This window comes from Paralichthys olivaceus, chromosome 21 (genome assembly GCF_024713975.1).
Source record: "Paralichthys olivaceus isolate ysfri-2021 chromosome 21, ASM2471397v2, whole genome shotgun sequence".
NCBI classification, from domain to species: domain Eukaryota; kingdom Metazoa; phylum Chordata; class Actinopteri; order Pleuronectiformes; family Paralichthyidae; genus Paralichthys; species Paralichthys olivaceus.
The window spans coordinates 10,124,145-10,142,760 of record NC_091113.1 but is presented as its reverse complement, the minus strand read 5'-3'; the positions used below and the strand labels follow the sequence as shown (position 1 = coordinate 10,142,760).

Sequence of the window (18,616 nt, the reverse complement as noted above, 5' to 3'; positions counted from 1 at the left end):
CGCTTCTCATCACTGACGTCCTAAACCACGACAGCACCGGACAACAGAAAGTTAACTACATGTCTGAAACATGCCGCCCCAGTATTTCTCATTTAAGAACTGGTTGTGTAAAAGCCAAAACTGTGAAGATTTGTAAACATGACTGATGAACAACACAGCATCTGATGTGATTGTATAAAATGATCTAGGTCCCCACAACATGAGCAACACCTGGGCCACACACAAAGAAAAAGAAAGCAAGAACAAATCAAATTATGGAATTATTGATATACAAATTACAAATACTGCAGTACAAATACTTTTTCCTGGGCATTAAAGGTAGTAAATAGTACCATTGGAAGCGTGTGTGTAATAGCAAATAATGTGTAATGCACTTTACTAAAGTATATTATCATATTTTATATCATCATGTAGAATAATATATTTTACAGTTTTGTATTATTATTATTATGTATTCTAATTTTGCCTAATTGGAGAAAGTTCCTGGTTATTATAGGTCTCTCTCTCTCTCACATACACACACACAAACACACAAAGACAGGTACACAGGTTTGCACAGCTATCCTTATTCGATCTTCCATTCATTCTGAATAGCGTAACCAAACCTTATCCTTAACCTTAACAATAATAAGTTCATATCTAACCCCTCATCTTAACTTAACCACAATTCACATCTGACCTTAAACCCTAATCAGGACCTCAGAAATTAAGTGTTGTCTCATTAGGAGCAGGCTTTTGTCCCCATGAGGTCTACTGGTTCTGACAAGGTCAGTTTTTATGCTGGAAAAGGTCCTAACAAGGCAACAAAAATGAACACACACACGCACAGATCTTTTGATCTCTTTGGAGTGTGTACCTGCATAAATCCTGTGCAACACAAAAGCATTCCTTTATAAACTAAAACTAAAGTGACAAACAAATGACAATAATCCTGCAAAAGGCCCCCACAGCAAATACAATTAGTGTTTTATACAAGTAATAGTAACACAACATGAAACAGTGTAACACCATTTTCTCTTGACAACAACAAATGGGTGAATAAAAGAAACAAACCCTGCTTCTCATACATTTCATGATGATTTAATATGCTTACATAATCCATTCTCTCTTGTTACTGGGGCTGATATAACAAGTCAAAGGAAGGGGTCATGGTGACGGCTATTTTTACCACTATCAGTTCTCCTGGTACTGCTGCAGCTGCTGAATCAAAGTTAAAGAAAAAAGATGTCTCAAAGATACTACTCAAATAGCAGCTTAAGCAAAGTCTGGCAGGTGTTAGATTCAAACACTGAGTAATCCTGCTGCTGTGCTGCGGTTCCAGAGCACCACCTGTTGGTTTTAAATTTCCATAGGCTGGATCCCAGACTGGGTCCAAAAGGGGGAAAAAAATGAGGTCTACAAATACGTCTGAGACAAATTATGTGTTAGTGATAGATAGCAGGTGGAGTTGAGTCAGAGTATTTTGCAATTCTTCAATCCTGCAGCTGTTTTTACGTGTACATAAAAGATATGAAGTGTTGCTTAATGCCATGACGTTGGTAATATGTCTTGTTTGTCAGTGTCTCGGTACAACACCTGCTCTCTAACCTGAACTGACTCACATTCGAATGTTATTGCCACTACATGTATTCCATTAAGTTATCATGCCACAAAGTACAGTCGTTAAAAATAAACAGACAATAAAAGGCCGCAGCTTTTAGGAAGTGCACATTTTTATTTAGGGCATGAGGTGGTATGAACAAGCATCAATGTTAAGGTAGCAGATACAGTTAACCACAGCCAAGTCATGGTGAGACATCAGCAAAAAAACATCTTAATTCATTTAAGAGTCCAAAAAAGCTAATTTGTGTTAATCTATTGACACAATAATATATTTCTTACATATTTGCTATATTCTGGTTCGTGCTTAAACATAGAAAAAACAAAATAAGTTCACTGGAAATTGTTGGACCAACTTGAAAAACTGCATCAGTTAGCAACACACAAATGACATTCTAGGTATATTAACACAATTGAAAACTTTGATTCAGAAAAACTATTAATTTATATGTCACTTATAGAAGTTTTTTTTAAGTTGGTAAACAATTTCTTTGTTCAGAGTATTAACAACAGTAACAAAAAAATACATCACATACTAAGGGTTAAATCCATTCCATTGTCTTTACACTATGAGTCACATCTCATGGGAAGCTCTATTCACAAAGAGCTGGACCAAAGGCTTTAGATTGGACAACTCATATCTTTAACCAATTCGTACATGAATTTGTCCAAACATCAGTTGTCCTCAACAACTTTGTGTCGTTGAAGTCAATCCAAGATTCTGCACAATTGTTCCTTAGCAACATACCATGGGAGGATTGAAGTGATGTGGCGCCCTCATCAGGACCGTGAAAACATACTAGCAGCTCATTTTTATTTTGGCTAATATGGTCACTTGGTTTAGGTTAGTTCAGGTTAAGGTATGACTTCAGCTTTGGGTCTGAAACAGGTAGCCCTATTTTTTTGCTAAGCTACATGAACACCACACAACATTCTCCACATATGAAGAATGTGCAAAAATTACATTCAGCTGAATCGTCCAATATGAACGTAATTCCTGGGGAGACAGGGCTGATGTAGGAAAAACAAATCATGGCTATGTATAACTGAAGCAAAGGTTATAGCTGAGTTGAGTGTTCATATCTGAGTTAAGGTTATCCAACTTTAACCATCATTCATTACAATGACCTCCACAGACTTGATGGGTGGCCGTCGTAAACCCGTGACTTGAGCTGTTCTAATGCTCTTGAATAAATGTCCGATAAATAAAGACGTGCATTAGGCAGCAGTCAGAAGAGATTTGCATTCCTCTTCATGTCATTACGTTTCCAGAGAGGGAGTGTGTGGAACTCTTGGATCTCCATGCCAAAGATCTCGTAGAAAGAAGCCGGGGAAAGGTGGCACTGCAGAGGAAAGAAGAGAGAGTGGAAGAATGAAGTTAATGTGGAAAAGCTGCACTGTGGCTCAATGACAGGTTCAATTCTTTAAAACTTTATTGCACTATGAGAAAAGAAACTCTCTTGTTCTTTTTCCTTCCTTCCTTCTGGTTTCTTTCGCTTGTTTTTTCTATCTTTCTTTTTTGTTTGTATTCCTCTTTTTCTTTCTTTTCTATAGTGTCTTATTTTCTTTTTAGAATATTCTTTTTTCTGTCTCTCTTTCCTTTCTCATTATTCTTATTTCACTTTCACTGTCACTTTCTTTCTTCTCTCCCTTTCCTTCATTATATTTCTTTCTCCCCTTTACTTTCTGTTCTTATTTCTCTTTCTTCTTTCCTTTCTTTTTTTCTTTCTTCTTTCTCTTATTCTCTAATGAAAATGTAGTGTAAATTGCTGCATGTGGACTGCATTTCCAAATTCTAAAATGAAACGTATGCTTTTCTCACATTTCACTTTACCTCCAGTCTCGTTCTGTTGACGTCCCTTGGCAGCTTCACTCGTCCTCGGTTGCTCACTGCGAGCATTTCATATGGGTAGACCTTGACAAAACAAAGACTGGTTGAGAATGCTGATCACAAACGAATCACTAAAACAAAGACAAAGACATCCCCAAGCTATTGAAATACAGATTGAGTTAGAACATCATAAATATGCATCTATTGTAAAACCACTACACAGTTAGCAGGGATCAGTGCTTTAAGCTTGAGAGATGAAAACACTGTCAAGGACCTGCATGCGTCAGCTTCTCACATACACTGCTGCAAAGGAAGGGTGATAATAAAGTTTTCCTTGAAACCTCGGTGCATTCAGCACTATTCTACAGCTGCTAAACAAGCTTGTGTTTGAATTCTGTCCCGAGCTCCACTGAATATATTTACCTCAACAATAGAGGTTATGTTTTCACCCCGCTGCTTGTTTGTTGATTGGTTTATTTGTAGGTAAGATTTAGCAAAAACTACACGAGGGATAACCAGAATTGTTTCAACTTTCTCTAACATTGCGAGAAAGGAAGTTTTTCAACATTTTCACTGATTTCCAGTCATTCATGGACCTTGATTGGTGCAGTTTGATCGAATTTAAGGGAACTGTTGGGTCTTGGCGAAGGTATGCATTCTAGTGAGTGTCATACTAGTTTTTGTTGTTCTTACACGCATCTAACATGACAAAATCTTTGCATTGAAAACCTTTCTCCTACACAGGGAATTAAATGACGGCAAAAACATGAATATACAAATAATACTTGCTTTTGGTTCCAACAAATTAGGCATGGACATTCCTCTGTCCAGTCTTGCTAATGGATGTTGACTGTCATAGAAGAGCTACAGAATGAAACAAACACATGCAGCAGCAAAAAGTCATCACTTCAGAGCTCAAAGCTACAAATATGTTAGTAAAGCATGTTTATAGGTTGTGTAATTAAAGAGTCAGTTGTGCAAATCAATGAAGATATGAGTGAAACTGTTACTGGACCCTGAGTTCACTGTTTATTTAAACATTCAGATCGGGCAGGGCAATACATAATAAACAAATCAATAATTATTGCAATATACATTTCTGTAAGAAGTTCAATATATATTTATATTGTGCATATGTACTCGAGCTACCTCAGATTGTAAAATAATTGTTTGTCATTCACTGTCCATAAAGAAAAGCAAAAAAACAACCTTCACTCAGGAGCAAAACCTCTTTACACCTAAAAGAAATAATTATATGACAGTGAAGATAATTATGAATATCGAATAATGTGAAAGTGTTTATCTTGTTATAAGTTTTTGCCGTATTGTCCAGCCCAACATGAAGTTGCAGACAGTGAGATAAGGTCAGGAGAGGGAAGCATTGATGGGGTTTCAAGATCACATAAAAAGCTCCATTCAGTTCCTATTCACATACCTTCAAATCTGAAAGGCAAGGAAAGAAAGCAAAAGCAACACACGATTAATTTCCATTCATTGATTTAATATTGGAGTGATAATGATAAATAACAGTGACCTAAACTTACTAACCTCTGAATCTGTCACTGTTGTAGTGGGAGAAATCCGCTGACTGAGGCTTAATGAAGCAAACACATGAAAACACCAAGTTGATTTCATTTCTATTTCATCGCACATTGTCATTAAAAATCACCAATACTAACATTAACAACTCTTTAAATAGGAGGTGAATAATGACCAATATGTACAATATACTGTATGACCAATAGGTAAAGTGATCATAGGTAATTGATGCTGCTCCTACCGGATGGAGGCCGTTGCGACCGTATCCGGGCAAAGATACAGTTTGTGATGTGGATGAATTTGCATCTAAGAGAAAGTGAAGCAGCAGAGACTGTAGATTAATGAACCACGAGACGTCTCACACTCAGTCTCAGCACTTTGCCCAGAGTAGACTTAGTGAACGTCAACGCACCAGGTGTAAGCACCTTGTCAAGTTCTTTTCTTAGCCTTTTACTAATTGTTCTGTAAAACGGTCTTCTCAGTACTACTCTATTTTTGTACTTAATTTTCCCATAAAACCTTTATTTCACATATATATATTTATTTTATTATTTTATTGTTTAGGTTACCTTCAAACTGTTCACCAGATAATTTGTCGTCAACTTAGATGCATTGAGTGCTGATTTATAGTTTGACCTCACATGACTGTTATGGCCTCAGACACTGGAGGAGGGTTGAGATCCTTCTCAGGGATTCAAATAGACTTTGGCTGTGCTGTTGTCTGCTTGGTCTAATCAACCAGAACTATCTGACAGGACCTTGCATCAAACCGTGTTTAGATGTGCAAAACAACATAAACGTTAAATTAGCTATAACTTATACACAAATATTTTAGAACGCAACTGAGTTAAACTTGACTAGTTGGTAATTTTACTGTTAACTCATTTAAAAATCATTGAAGTTTTAAAAACTAAACGATGAAAAAATCAAACTGTACCTTGCTGTTTGTAAATTGGAGGCCTCCTATACATGTGGAAACCTTCATCTGCACAATGAAAACAATGACGAGTGAGCAGATAATTAATTCTAATATATTTCATGTCTCTGCAGCAACTTGTTGTCATATCATGTATTTTTCAAGCTTTTTCAAAAAGGTGCATTAGAGGTTTAGCATGCACATATTAACAGCATAAGATTTAAAGGTTAGCTTGCACAGCAGCATTATAACAATGAGCAACAAGCAAATGTTCAGTATGAGTAAATTCTGAAACATAGATTAAGTTAATGTAATTGTGAGTCTCAGGATGATTATCACAATCAAACGTATTCACCAATAAAGACTCATTATCTGCTTATAATGAAATCTAGGGCCTGTGGACTGCGATTGAACATATGCCAGTGATTTCTGTTGAAAGCTTTTAAAATCTCATCTACCCGTGTGACGTAAAATTGTCTTCAAAGCGCACCACGGCTATAAACACCAGTTTGGTTTATTAGGAATAAGAAAGAAGCTGATTTTGCAGAAAAGGGGAAGAAAAGGAATGGAGAAGTTTTTTAGTCTGAGGCAGAAACAGATCTCCGACAGTTTGACCACTAGAGGGCAGAGACTCTGTGCCATCCCTCTCTGCATGTGTTTGCATATTGTTGTTATTCTGAAATAGCACTCACAACTAATTTAATGTAGGTAACTGCATAAGGTAGTAGGTCTCCTATTAAATATATGTGTTGGGGTTGAAAATAAAGAGGCAGCAGAGGGTTACCCTAACAGCAGAGTGGAGGAGGGGGGTTGCAGGAAAGGTCAGGGGTGAGGTGGAAGGTGGGGGTCTTACCTTTGGTGTGAGGGAGAAAGTGGGGACATAAAGGGGAAGTGGAGCAGGTTTCAGCGTTGCCAGAGAATAAAGAGGGAGAAAGCATCAATGCTGGATTGGGAAGTGGAAGGACGAGGAGGAGGAGGAGGAGGAAGAGGAGTCGTGAGGACAAAGAAAAAAGTGAGCATTGGACATTGGACATTGAATCTCTTCACCAAAGGTGACGTGAAGACTGAGATGATTTACGTCTAAGCGCTCCCCTCACCTGGCCTGTGGAAGTGCTGTGGAGATCTGGACAGAGCTGGAGTGTAGCTGTGACGGTTGTACAGGGCGTGAACTCCAAAAGATCCGTGGCTTGTGGATTTTGGTATGGTCTTCCTCATTTCAAAGCTCTCCTTGAGAACAGAGAGACCAAATTGTGAGGAACACAGTCCGAATCTCACACTGAGTGTTAATGTTCCTCTGGTACAAACTGAGTGTGACCTTTTATGTGTGAAGTTGATAAAGAAATAATTTACCTCTGTGGTTTCAGACACATTTCCTGTTGACTAGATGAGAAAGAGATTTGTATGTATTAACTCAATAACACTTCAATATACATATTGTTCAGGTAAAAGCTTGTATCTCTAAACAAAACAAAAACAGTCATGACATTCTTAGACTTTTTTAACCTCCACCGACAAGGTTATGTTTCCCCTTTAATTGTTTGATTGTGAGCAGGATTATGCAAAAACTCCAGGATAGATTTCCAGGAAACTTGGTGGAAGGATGTGGTATGGGTCAGGAAAGGCGCCATTGAATTTTGGTGTGGATCCGGATCAGGGGGCAGATACAGGATTTTTTTTTCACTTTCTTTGTCACATGAGATATGATGAAAAAAAAAACCCACATCTTTAGGGCACTGATATCTAGATCCAAATAAGAATCCAGATTGAGTGAATTTAAATGTGGTTTCACATAAATATTGTTACATCCATGATAAATGTACATTGACTTATTTTTTCAATGCATTAAACAAATTCTTAAAAATGTGACGTAAACAAATCCTGACAAACTAACACTATCGCTCCAAAACACATTTACAAACACATTTGTTAATTTTTCTTCAAGAATCTGATGCATTTTGGGCCAAATACGGTTAAATATGAAAACAATTCCTCACTTGGTTTGCCTCATAAATCAAACCAAGACAAAGAAAAAACAACTAAACACCAAAACAATGACACACATACATGTCACTGGATAGCGTTGAATGAAGTTACCTCTGCAGGGTTTTGCCTTTCCTGTCTGCTGCCTTTGTTGTCCAAAGCAGGCGAGTTGTTGTTCACAGACTTATAGGATATCATATCAGGATACTCTATATCATGTATAGCCTTGACTCTGGGAATTGCCGCTAAGTCTCGGTAATCAATGATCTCATTATCTACTTTTGCCTGGGGAGCAGGACAGGGAGAGGAAAAGGAGAAGGAGAAGGAGAGGACGAAGGAGGGGTGAGGAGGACACAGAGGACGGGATCAGACAGTGCAAGTTAGGTCAGGTGAAAGGTCAAAGGTTGCTCATTACATCATTTCTAGGAGGAATGAAACTTTAATCCCACAGCACCATGTTGGATTGACTTTGGCACTTGAAATAAACAGAACGTCTACTGTAGGAACTATTTCTGATTTACTATAAATTGAATTTCTTTGTCGACCTATAAAAATATTTTTTTGTATGACTTGATGGGGGTAAAGTTCACTCCATTCAATAAACCAACAGGGTGTGGATGATACAAGAGTGGGTGGAGGAATAAAAGAACGGTCTACTGCCAGCACCACGTTGTTTTTCTAACCAGTGTCAATCTGAATTGTCAGCGCATTCAAATTGATGAAGCAAATAAATCTAAACTCTTCTTCAATGTGTGGTTGTTTTTCTCAGCGCATGAATAAATTGATTCAACATTCAACCACAATTGAACTTACATTTTTTTTCTCTCACAAGCAAGATGACACTAATTCCGATCAGTCAAGGTCAATGTGATTTACAGAAACTATTTTAATATTCTTCAAATTAGCTATTTTGCTAGGTGTATGCATATTCAGTTATAGTCAAAGAGAGATATCTTGCAAGAGAGAGACTTTGTCCATGCGACCCCCCTGTATGAACAAAGGGATAAATGACACGTGAATAAGCCCACGGTGAAGTGTGCACCATGGAAGACGCCGAGCAGGTTTTGTCAGCAAAACTTACGCAAATCGTTCGACCAGGACTCCCCGGGGTGCACGAGCCCGGCCTGGAACACGAGCTTTCAGAGGAGGATCTAGTGGGCTATGGACGAGAAAAATGTAGTTAGTTAGTTTGATTCCTATGATGATTTGAAGGAGACATTCTATGCTCATAATTTCGGTGTAGGTTATTACTTGAAAAGGTTACAGTTCATCTTCCTCACACTGACTATTGCTGCAGCTCCTCTTTTCAGCCTCTGTCTGAAACACTTGGTTTTAGTTCCTGTCTCTTTAAGGCCCTCCTCCTGATAACACCCAGTCTGCTCTGATTGGTTATCTTGTTCCAGCACGGAACATATTGTTCTGTATTGTAAGTTGGGCTTATTTGCACAATGATACCAGTCAGCTATGGCTATAACAGTACTTAGTAGAAAAAAAGCACAGTAGTGTACATTAAATTGTCCAGGTTCTTGCAGATTGCAAGGTTGGAAATGAACACAGCCAAGCATGCAGCACCGTCAACAAACAAAGCTCAGACCTACTTTTAAAAGGTTATGCACAAAATGCATTTTTTATCCCACATGATATATTGTAGCTTGTCTTAGTTATTCTTTAAAGCCAAAAAGTAAAGAGTTCTTGTTGCATGTGAAACAAGCGCATGTGGTTAATCTCAGACTCTGAGATTACAGCCGGCCTCACTCATGAAAACCGTCAGTTCACACTGCAGACTAGCTCCCAATATTAACCTTCAGTTCACGTGGGGGAAAAAAGAAATCAAGGCAGGGTGCTTTTGTTCTGCTGACCTGGGAGGGGAGAGAATGATTGAAGACACTGAAAAGCTAAAAGTCACTTTAGACAACGACTTACACAGATTGAGATATTAATGGTTTATTTTGAGAAAGCTGTAGCAGTGGTATCATGTCATGCTGCCTCTAACATATGAAATGGAATCTGAAACATTGTATACAGTTGAGTGTTAAGTTTAGGAGAACTCACCCTGTAACTGTCCTCAGTTCTGCTGTTGTCTCTGCAGTCCGGGTGCCACACTGTCGACCCTGTGAACCATTAGCAATTAACTGCTGCAGCCAAAGTAAAGTAAAACATTATGTGACGACAGTGTGTTGAGATCTTACACCGACCTTGCAGATACATTTCTTCTCCCTCTGTGAACATTTTTTCACATCGGCTGCATCTTGCACAACTCGGGTGATAATGTTTGTCTCCTGCCTGCAGCAGATAATGAGACAGGCAAAAGCATCACATATCATCACAAACTGCACAAAATCTCTATCACAATTAAGTGTTTTTGAGATAAAACCAGGAGAGTGACTCTTCAACAAAAGTGAACCTGTCTTACCTCGAGGACCTTTCCTGTTATAAACTTGTGACATGCCTCACACTGTATCCCAAACTTAATCTGGTAGTCTCTCTCACAGTAAGGAACACCATCTCTGAAAGATAAAAGATTTAAAATTAAGAACACATCATCTTATCCATATATTATTACATAGACTTCAGCTGTATTCCTGGTATCATGGTGAATTTTCTAGATTTGCATTTACTTGCTGATGTATTCTCCGCTCAGCACTTTCCTGCAGGATTTGCACTTGAAGCAGCCGAGGTGCCACTGGCCACCCAGAGCTAACAGAGCCTGGCCGTTCTTGATGTCTCTACCGCAGCCGGTGCAGTCTGAAAACACACGCAGACTCAGTGAGGGTAAACATTGCACATCTGAACAGGCTCTGGTCCTGTAATTTAAAAAAATTGTGCTTTAAAAGAAAGAAAATCATACTAAATATTCAATACATCAGATATTTGACAGACCTGTTGGACAGATGCAGCATCTCATTTCCTTTTTATTATTTCAGGTTTATACACATGCAGTTTGTGCTTTTTCCTATTTATTTTTTGTACAATCATGCAGAGAAATCCTCTTAATCCTCTATTGATCCCTGCTGTATCTGCTTCATGTTGAATTAGGTCAAGTTGAGGGGGAGCATTGAGTTGAGTCTCTAAATCCATACTGAGTTGTTGTCACTGTCCAGATTTGTAAAGTATGACCAGATTTGAAAGGTAACTTCAGCTCTTTGTTGTAGAAAATGTATCCAGTCTACCTGGAGGAGGTCTGACAGGAAATAGGGACGATGAAAAATGCAAATTACAAATCTGTTGGATAAAAGAATGAAATGCAAACTCTCTGGTCTGAATTAAAGGAGACATATTATGCTTATATTCACATTCATAATTTTAATTTGGGTTATCACTTGAAAAAGTTCACATTTTCTTATATTAAGAATACACTTTCTCTTACTGTCCATTGCTGCAGCTCATCTTTTCAGTCTCTGTCTGCAACAATTTTTTTTATTTCTGTCTTTTTAAGCCCCCCCCCCCCTTCAGATAAAGCCAAGTCTGCTCTGATTGTCAGCTGGATTTATTAAGTGGCCGTGCAAGACGAGCACCAAGTTGTGCATTATATGCAAAACGTGGGGCATCGTGACATCAGAGTGATGCGATGTATCGGCCAGACAACCGATGAGGCTTTTCTGTCTTTCTCTGCGCAAAAGGAATCCACTTTATCACAGAAAAGAAAAGGTGATCATACAGCCAAATCAATATTCTTCAATATAAGCACACCCATTCCCATACTTGCTGTGGATATGAAAGAATGCACTCACTACTGGAGCATTTCATGTCGGTCGGAGCAGGAGACACAGGTCGAATACAACGTTGACAGAGGCAGTCTTTTCCACTGAAGGTGACACAGTCCCCGGCAGGAAAGGGCTGCCTGACAAACAGAGGAAGAGACAGAGGTACATCCCACAATTCCTTTCTCTCTCCAAACATGATCAAAATATTTGACATGTTTTTTTCCAGTTACTTGCAAATGGTGCACACAAAGCAGGCTGGGTGATAAGTCTTCCCCAAGACTGTGACCACCTCCCCTTCCACAAACTCCCCGCAGCTGTTGCAGAGCGTGCCGTGGAGCCTCTGGAAGTCCACTGGACAGAGGAAGTCCCCGCTCTTCATGAAGAAGCCACTCTGGGCCAAGTCACAGCCACACACTGCATAGATGCACAATCACACAGGGAGAAATTAACAGAGAGATTAATATTGAAAAATAAACCAACTAAGCAGATGAATACTGGAATGTATATGTTTGCATTTGACCCCTATGCTTTAAAACTCATTCCAATTCAAACTTTTCATGTTTCAATCTGTAGCCAAGGTCTCATTAGCATTTCACACAATAAACACCATCGAACGTAGCTTAATCTGGATATTAGTTAATAAAGTTTTGTTTTGAAATCTACTGTTTGAATGTTTGACTGCAGTAATTCACGCGAAACGTATTCTTTTGTTTTCTCTACAGGCCTTTACAAAAGCATCAGACACATTTAGAAGACAGATTTTCTATTAGTGTGATTTTAATTTGGTGCAGCTTGATTGAATTTAAAAGGAGCTGTTGGACCTTGGCGGAGGTATAAACATTCTACTAAGTTCGTTTCTAGTGTTTTATTTGGGTCAGTTTAAATCGGTACCTTTTTGCAGGCTATTGTTACAAGAGATGTTAAGAATAGCTACGTACGTAATCCATCACAGGGATTGATTTATGCGTTAGTGTGTATTCTAGCATCTGTGTGTGTGTGTGTGTGTGTGTGTGTGTGTGTGTGTGTGTGTGTGTGTGTGTGTGTGTGTGTGTGTGTGTGTGTGACATGGACGCAGCTCCCAGCTTGTTTGGAGTCATTTGATATAACCTAACCCATTTCCGGCACAACAATATGGTCCAAGGTGCCAAGGACAGTTTTATGTTGCTGTATTTCTGTCCTGCATTGACTCACTCACAATGGACGTGGGCGCTCTATTTGTACAACTCTATTTTAAAGTCTGAATAAAACAAGCACAAACCACCTCCACTTTCCAACAACCTTAAGATTACTCTTTGACTCATAAAGCAAGGCACGTTCTGCCCACAAACTCACATCCCCAGGTCACCCCACTGTTAAAATACTGAATATCTCTCTGCTCTGAAAGTCTCTTTGTTTCCTCTGCACTGAAAACACCATCACCACGTAACGAAAGGGCTCCAACACGAGAAGCTTGTCAGTGTCGATTAGCGGGGACAATAGGCTGTTGAGGAAATATGTTTTTCAATGAAGCCTAGTAACCGTGGTGAATGAGTGTCTGGCAACCCAGGAGTTTCTCACTACGGACCATTGTGGAGGTAGAATGATGTGTAATTAATTGAATTTGATGGCACAAATAAACAAGAAGTGGATTCGGTTCAATTTAAAAACTAACCTGCTGTAAATAAGCTGTTTGAATACAACCATGTAAAGGTCTGGTAATTTCACTTAAATCATTTAAACATCAACTCTACCAGATTTTTTCCCTCCATGTTTTCATCTCTGTCCATTTGTTTTTTGGTTTATATTTAGATGATGCAGAAATGACTGGATGGATTACCACGAAATGTTGTGGAAAGATGAAGTCTGCGTCAGCGTTTTAGTTGTTTTCTATTAAAATAGCACATGGATCTTGATGAAAAGAATCTGACATGTTTAGGGGACTGATATTTATGAGTGTGTGCAATTTGTTGCAGATCCAATTGAAATTCAGGATCTGGTGATTTGGTTATGTAAAACTATTGGGCCTTGGCGGAGCAATGAACTCTCTCTTTTTCCAAGAAATGATTTGGCGAAAAAGTCAGGAATTCAACACAGCACATGAGGAAATGTGTTCATTAGATTCCTCTCAGGTTTCCAAAATGTCTCAGACACCCATAGGGAGTCCACCGCTGAGCTTGATAATATATAAACTATTTTTTGAGTGAGGTGTCATTGCATCAACATCTGCTTTCAACATTTCGCTGGTATACTCACCCTTGCAGGTGAAACACTTTATGTGTAAGTGACTGTTCTGGACTCGCAGCACTTCCCCTTTGCACTGTTGCCCACATCTGAAGCACTCGATCTCCCGCTTCCCCACTGGAGGACTTGGGTCGCAGCCATCCGGAGGGCGCAGCACTGCAGGGGTGGAAATGGAATTAGTCAAATGAATAATCAATACAAAGACAACCACGTGGTGGCATGACGGGCATCGAATCAGGGGATTACCAAAGTTAATAAGATTTGGCAACTAGGTAATATAATTTCCTGCAGAAAATTTCATAATAATGATAATCCATCTGATAGTTGTTAAGATATTTTGGTCTGGACCAAAAAGTAAACACATTTCTCTTTGTGTCCAAACAGTGTAGGTTTACTGTTTATCAGTCCCACTGTGTCCTTCCAGTTCTTCCAACTGAACATAATGTGCATAATGTTTTGGCACAGAAACACACACACACTCTCACACACACACACACACACACACACACACACACGTACACAAATAATATATATACACACAGGGTCACAATCACGTATACATGTTTTAATCCAAGTGATTACAACCTCACAAAAACAGACCTCCTTCTCCTTCAATCTCATTCATGTTTGTGTGGCAACAGAAGTGGTGGATGCCTGTACAATCTAATCATGGCCCACTTGAAAGGTCCTGAATGTGATTAGCAGCGGAGAGAGAGGAAAGAATGTGGCACGGTGTAAGAGGTCCGCCTCCCATGTGTGTGCACACAAATACACAAGTACACGCAAGAATTTAAACTTATCTTTTTTTCCCATAGACATTGAGCTAAATAAAAGTCCCAAAAGTGATCAGGATAATTCCCTTAAAGGGTAAATAACAGCTGGACAAAGATTCTAAATAATAATAAGATCTGGATGAACTTATTAAGATTTTAAATCTTGTAAAAGTTGGAAGAGGAAATGTTTTCAGAGCTGTTCTGGTTACATAACTCAGCCTCGTGAACACCAAGAAAATTGAGTCACGCACCATCGGTATGTGGCCCGAGTCTGCCCCACTACAGGAGATTTGTTACTATAGTAACAAGCATGTACTAACACACTAGATGAAGAGTGCATGTCTCCCTGTGTAGTGTTCACTGATAACCTTCCATGAGCCGTCTGACTGCAATGTAAACTGTGTTAGTGATGACTTTTTATGTGACTGAGGCCGATAATCCCCAGAACAACAACTCAAAGCTTCAGAACAGCCTGGTGATTTTAATAAAGGCCTCACATGTAATGCAACACACAATTTATTGTAACCTGAGCAAACGAGTTGGTTTCACTGACAGAGAAATAATAATTAAATAGTAATAAATGATACAAAAATAATACCATTGTACTTTGCATTTTATTACTGGTAGTGGAAATCTTGTACACATCTGTACTTTGTAACTCGCCATCAATCCAATTTATTTATATAGCGCCTTTCGTGCGGGTTAGTGGATTCACATATGATGATAACAATGACAATAAAAAAATAAACGCATGATCATGTTTGGCACAGGTGCATTTAAAGCTGACATTCTCTAATGCAGTTATAAAGATCTTGGTAACATTTGTGTTTTCTCAGTCAAAGAATGCAAGCTGTTCTTTTGGCCATGGCACTTCAACTATTACTGCAAACTGACCTTTGTCCTAAAACACATGAATTTGTCATGAATCTAAATTGGTGGAGAAAGACAAGCAATAGTACGTCTGTGACCCTGTCCTGTGCTTCTGCTTATTCTAAGTGCGTTTTTGATGATTGTATGTGTTATGAGTGTGATTTTATTATATATTGCTGTTATATAAATACATATTTCTATAAGTGTGTATATTTAGGTTGTGTTTTGTTTTTGTTCTTTTGTTAAAACAGATATGTGGAGTCCTCAGATGGAAAGTTTTTCAAAATGTCTCCCGGTCTTTCTTGATCTCTCTCAGAATGTGAAGCTGATATCGTGTCAAGTATTAGCAAATGGTCGATTTAGAAAGACAGCAAAGGGTGAGAAACCCGAGACTGGCAGCTAATCACACACAAAGCACTATCTTAAGCCAGAGTGTGTGTGTGTGTGTGTGTGTGTGTGTGTGTGTGTGTGTGTGTGTGTGTGTGTGTGTGTGTGTGTGTGTGTGTGTGTGTGTAAAATGGAATATCAACAAGATCTTTAATTCAACTATAACTTGCTCGTCTTTATCTCATACTTTTTCGAACAGCATCATGTGTTTGTCCTTTGATTCAAAGCACAGATATTAACGCTACAAACAAAAAAGCTCGGTAACAATGAGATGTAAAATAAATGTTAATGTTCATATAAACAACTTTCATTCAGTGGCAGCAGAGCAATGTCATTACTTTCTTGCAGACATTAGACAAGTGTGAGGCCAAGTGACGTCACTGTAGTGAAGCGAATGACCTACGTCATTTCTAATCTCTGTGAAAGTGAAAATAACTTTGTCCTGACTGGGTGAATAGCCACAGCAATTTAATCACTGTCGATCATCTGTTTGTTCCCTGTAAGAGCAAAATAGAATAATTGAGGCAAAACACCGCTTAATTACAGAGGTATTGCTAGAATCACATGCTGGTCTTACCCAAGCATGATGCTCTTCGATAGGCTGCAACAGCTGTGAGTGCACTTTTCCCTACTTGGCAAACACAGTTTTAAGTTTTGGGAATATTTGGTTTGAGAAGCCAAATAGATGAAAAATATTAAAAGTACTTTCTACAAATATATGAATAATGTAGTTTTTACTTTCAGAATACACACACTACAGTAATAACGCTGCCAAATCTCAGCCTTATCATGTAATAACAATGTACAGTGTGAACAAGGTGTATAATAATACCGTGCAGTATAACATCAGACCACTGTGACTCAATCTGTGTGAGTATAGAGCATTTCAAGTCATACACTAACTTCAAATAATCCCATTTCTTCTTTATGGTGACATCACAGAGAAAGCAAAAAATATTTGAAGCAAACAAAAGTGAGATTATAAATTTAGATTTACTCAGAAAAGTATCATCACAAGGATTTAGCTCCAAACGTTTCAACTCGACGAAAATGTTTCATTCTTATGACAATTTGCTGACACATCCAAAGACAAACACATATATGTATATACTGCATCATATACACACCCACACAGATCCTCTCTCATCCTCGTTCACACACATACCTTTCTCTTTCATGTCTCTGCTCTTCAGTGGGAGAACTCAGGGCAGCGGATCAGAGTGAGGAGGGGAGCTAACTGGACTGCTGGTGCAAAGGAGAGGGGGGTGGTCCAAAAACACAGAGGGCAGGAGGGATTGTGTTTGTGTTCATACGTGTTTGTGTGTGTGTGTGTGTGTGTGTGTGGGTGGTGGGGGTTCCCCTCAGAGAGGACAGTAGGAGTGGCGTGTATTTATTTATATTCCAACACTTCAGACACAGGGCAAAGGGCAGTTTTCGACGCGTCATGCCTTATTATGACAAAGGTTTATCAGTTTTAATTTCACTAGGTTTAATTTTTTCTTTAGTTTCCTGTCATGATGAGATTTTCATCCATTTGAATTTAAGATGTTTTTGTCACATATCTTCAAAATATTTCTAATCTCCCAATTTATAACACAAAATCATCAATATATCAATTAATGGGGACACCTTCTAAACGATACCACCCTTTAGAGCACCATAAAGAAGAGGGGCATTCATTACCTGACACCTCTGCAGGAATACCAGCCAGCTTCTCACACAGGATGTAGTCATTGGGGTTGATGAACGGCAGCTGCTCCATCATGGACTGTTTGGGAATGAGGTAGAGCACCTCTGCAATTTCACCATCCTCGATTATCGACATGCGCCTGACAGAGTTCTTCCTCTTGACCCGGTCCAGGACGACCATGTCGTTGTGGCTGGAGCCGCAGATCCTGCCCAGGCTGCTGAGGTTGAGGAGGCTTGACATGCTCATGCTGTCCAGACTTTCAGCCAAACAGTTCAGGCTACACACCGACCCCAAGTGAGAAACCATAAACTCAAACCTGGAGATGTTAAAGCCGTCTGTTTTGAATGTAGGGTATTAAGGTGCTCTCTAAGACTTTGTGACTGACTCAGCGTGTGTATCTCTTTGTGTGTGTGTTGTCCGTCAGGCAGACCAAGACTTACTCCTACCACACGCCCCTTAAGAAGATTAAGTGAGGTATATTTTTAGGGTTTATCTTCAGGGCAAAAAGAGGATCTCAGTTCTTGGAAGTCTCTATCAGGTAACCTTCTCCCCTCCATTCCTGTGACTTTGAGTATGTCATGACAGGGGATGCAGATCCTGATAGTAATCTAGTGACTTTGGAATTCTCTTAAGAAGATTATGAGCTGTACCTCTGTATTTTATCATCCAGTTATGTATTGTGGTGGACATCTGAAAATAAAGCGCAAACAATTGACTTTGTGTATTTATTAAATACAAAAAGCTTTTGCAAAAGGATCAACCCAGAGCTTTGCACAGCTCACTGTCAGAGAGTCGGGAGTCGAGCGATTATTACAGACTTATAATGAGAGAAATGACCTTGGATGTACCAAGTGGTTTCGCTGCAAGTCATTGGAAGGGAAGGAACACCAGATAAGATCTTACTGGGATGAACAATTTGTACCAAAGAGATATCTGAGACTAGCTGAAAGAGAAAGGTCACGTGAGGGTGAAAGTTCCACAACAGTATACATGTCAGACATTTTCTGCACCAGCGTTGACAGATTGTGACTGAGTACAAGTACACCAGATGGACACAAAATACATTTTCAAAAACCCTTCATCATTGCTGAGCTGACATCATGGAGA

At 39.1% G+C, this 18,616-nt stretch overlaps 1 protein-coding gene across 10 annotated transcripts; it reads right to left on the bottom strand.

The window, feature by feature from the left end:
- Nucleotides 1–1,694: 1,694 nt before the first annotated feature.
- LOC109626651 (actin-binding LIM protein 1-like) lies at nt 1,695–17,931 on the bottom strand. 10 transcript variants are annotated; one of them, XM_069517170.1, is made up of 20 exons: nt 17,503–17,930; nt 13,802–13,945; nt 11,800–11,983; nt 11,597–11,706; nt 10,484–10,610; nt 10,279–10,372; nt 10,061–10,148; nt 9,918–9,976; nt 9,668–9,724; nt 8,947–9,024; nt 7,980–8,150; nt 7,236–7,265; nt 6,983–7,112; nt 6,739–6,828; nt 5,907–5,954; nt 5,211–5,275; nt 4,979–5,024; nt 4,220–4,873; nt 3,422–3,514; nt 1,695–2,942 (listed from the first exon to the last, which is right to left on the bottom strand). In XM_069517170.1, the coding sequence occupies exons 1-18, from the start codon at nt 17,813–17,815 to the stop codon at nt 4,854–4,856; spliced, it is 1,854 nt and encodes a 617-aa protein (XP_069373271.1). In that variant the 5' UTR covers nt 17,816–17,930; the 3' UTR covers nt 1,695–2,942; nt 3,422–3,514; nt 4,220–4,853. The 10 variants fall into 10 exon arrangements, with proteins under 10 accessions (XP_069373271.1, XP_069373280.1, XP_069373277.1 ...); XM_069517179.1 differs by lacking the exon at nt 17,503–17,930 and adding an exon at nt 16,985–17,144; XM_069517176.1 differs by lacking the exon at nt 7,980–8,150 and having other exon boundaries at nt 17,503–17,931.
- Nucleotides 17,932–18,616: the final 685 nt, after the last annotated feature.

Excerpts from the sequence above, each read along its gene's own strand:
- LOC109626651 (XM_069517170.1), bottom strand. The coding sequence starts at position 17,815 with ATGGTTTCTCACTTGGGGTCGGTGTGTAGCCTGAACTGTTTGGCTGAA. Across the intron at positions 9,977-10,060 it reads AGAAGAAATGTATCTGCAAG|GGTCGACAGTGTGGCACCCG; the intron begins GTCGGTGTAAGA and ends AATGGTTCACAG. Across the intron at positions 4,874-4,978 it reads CAACAGTGACAGATTCAGAG|ATTTGAAGGTATGTGAATAG; the intron begins GTTAGTAAGTTT and ends CTTGCCTTTCAG.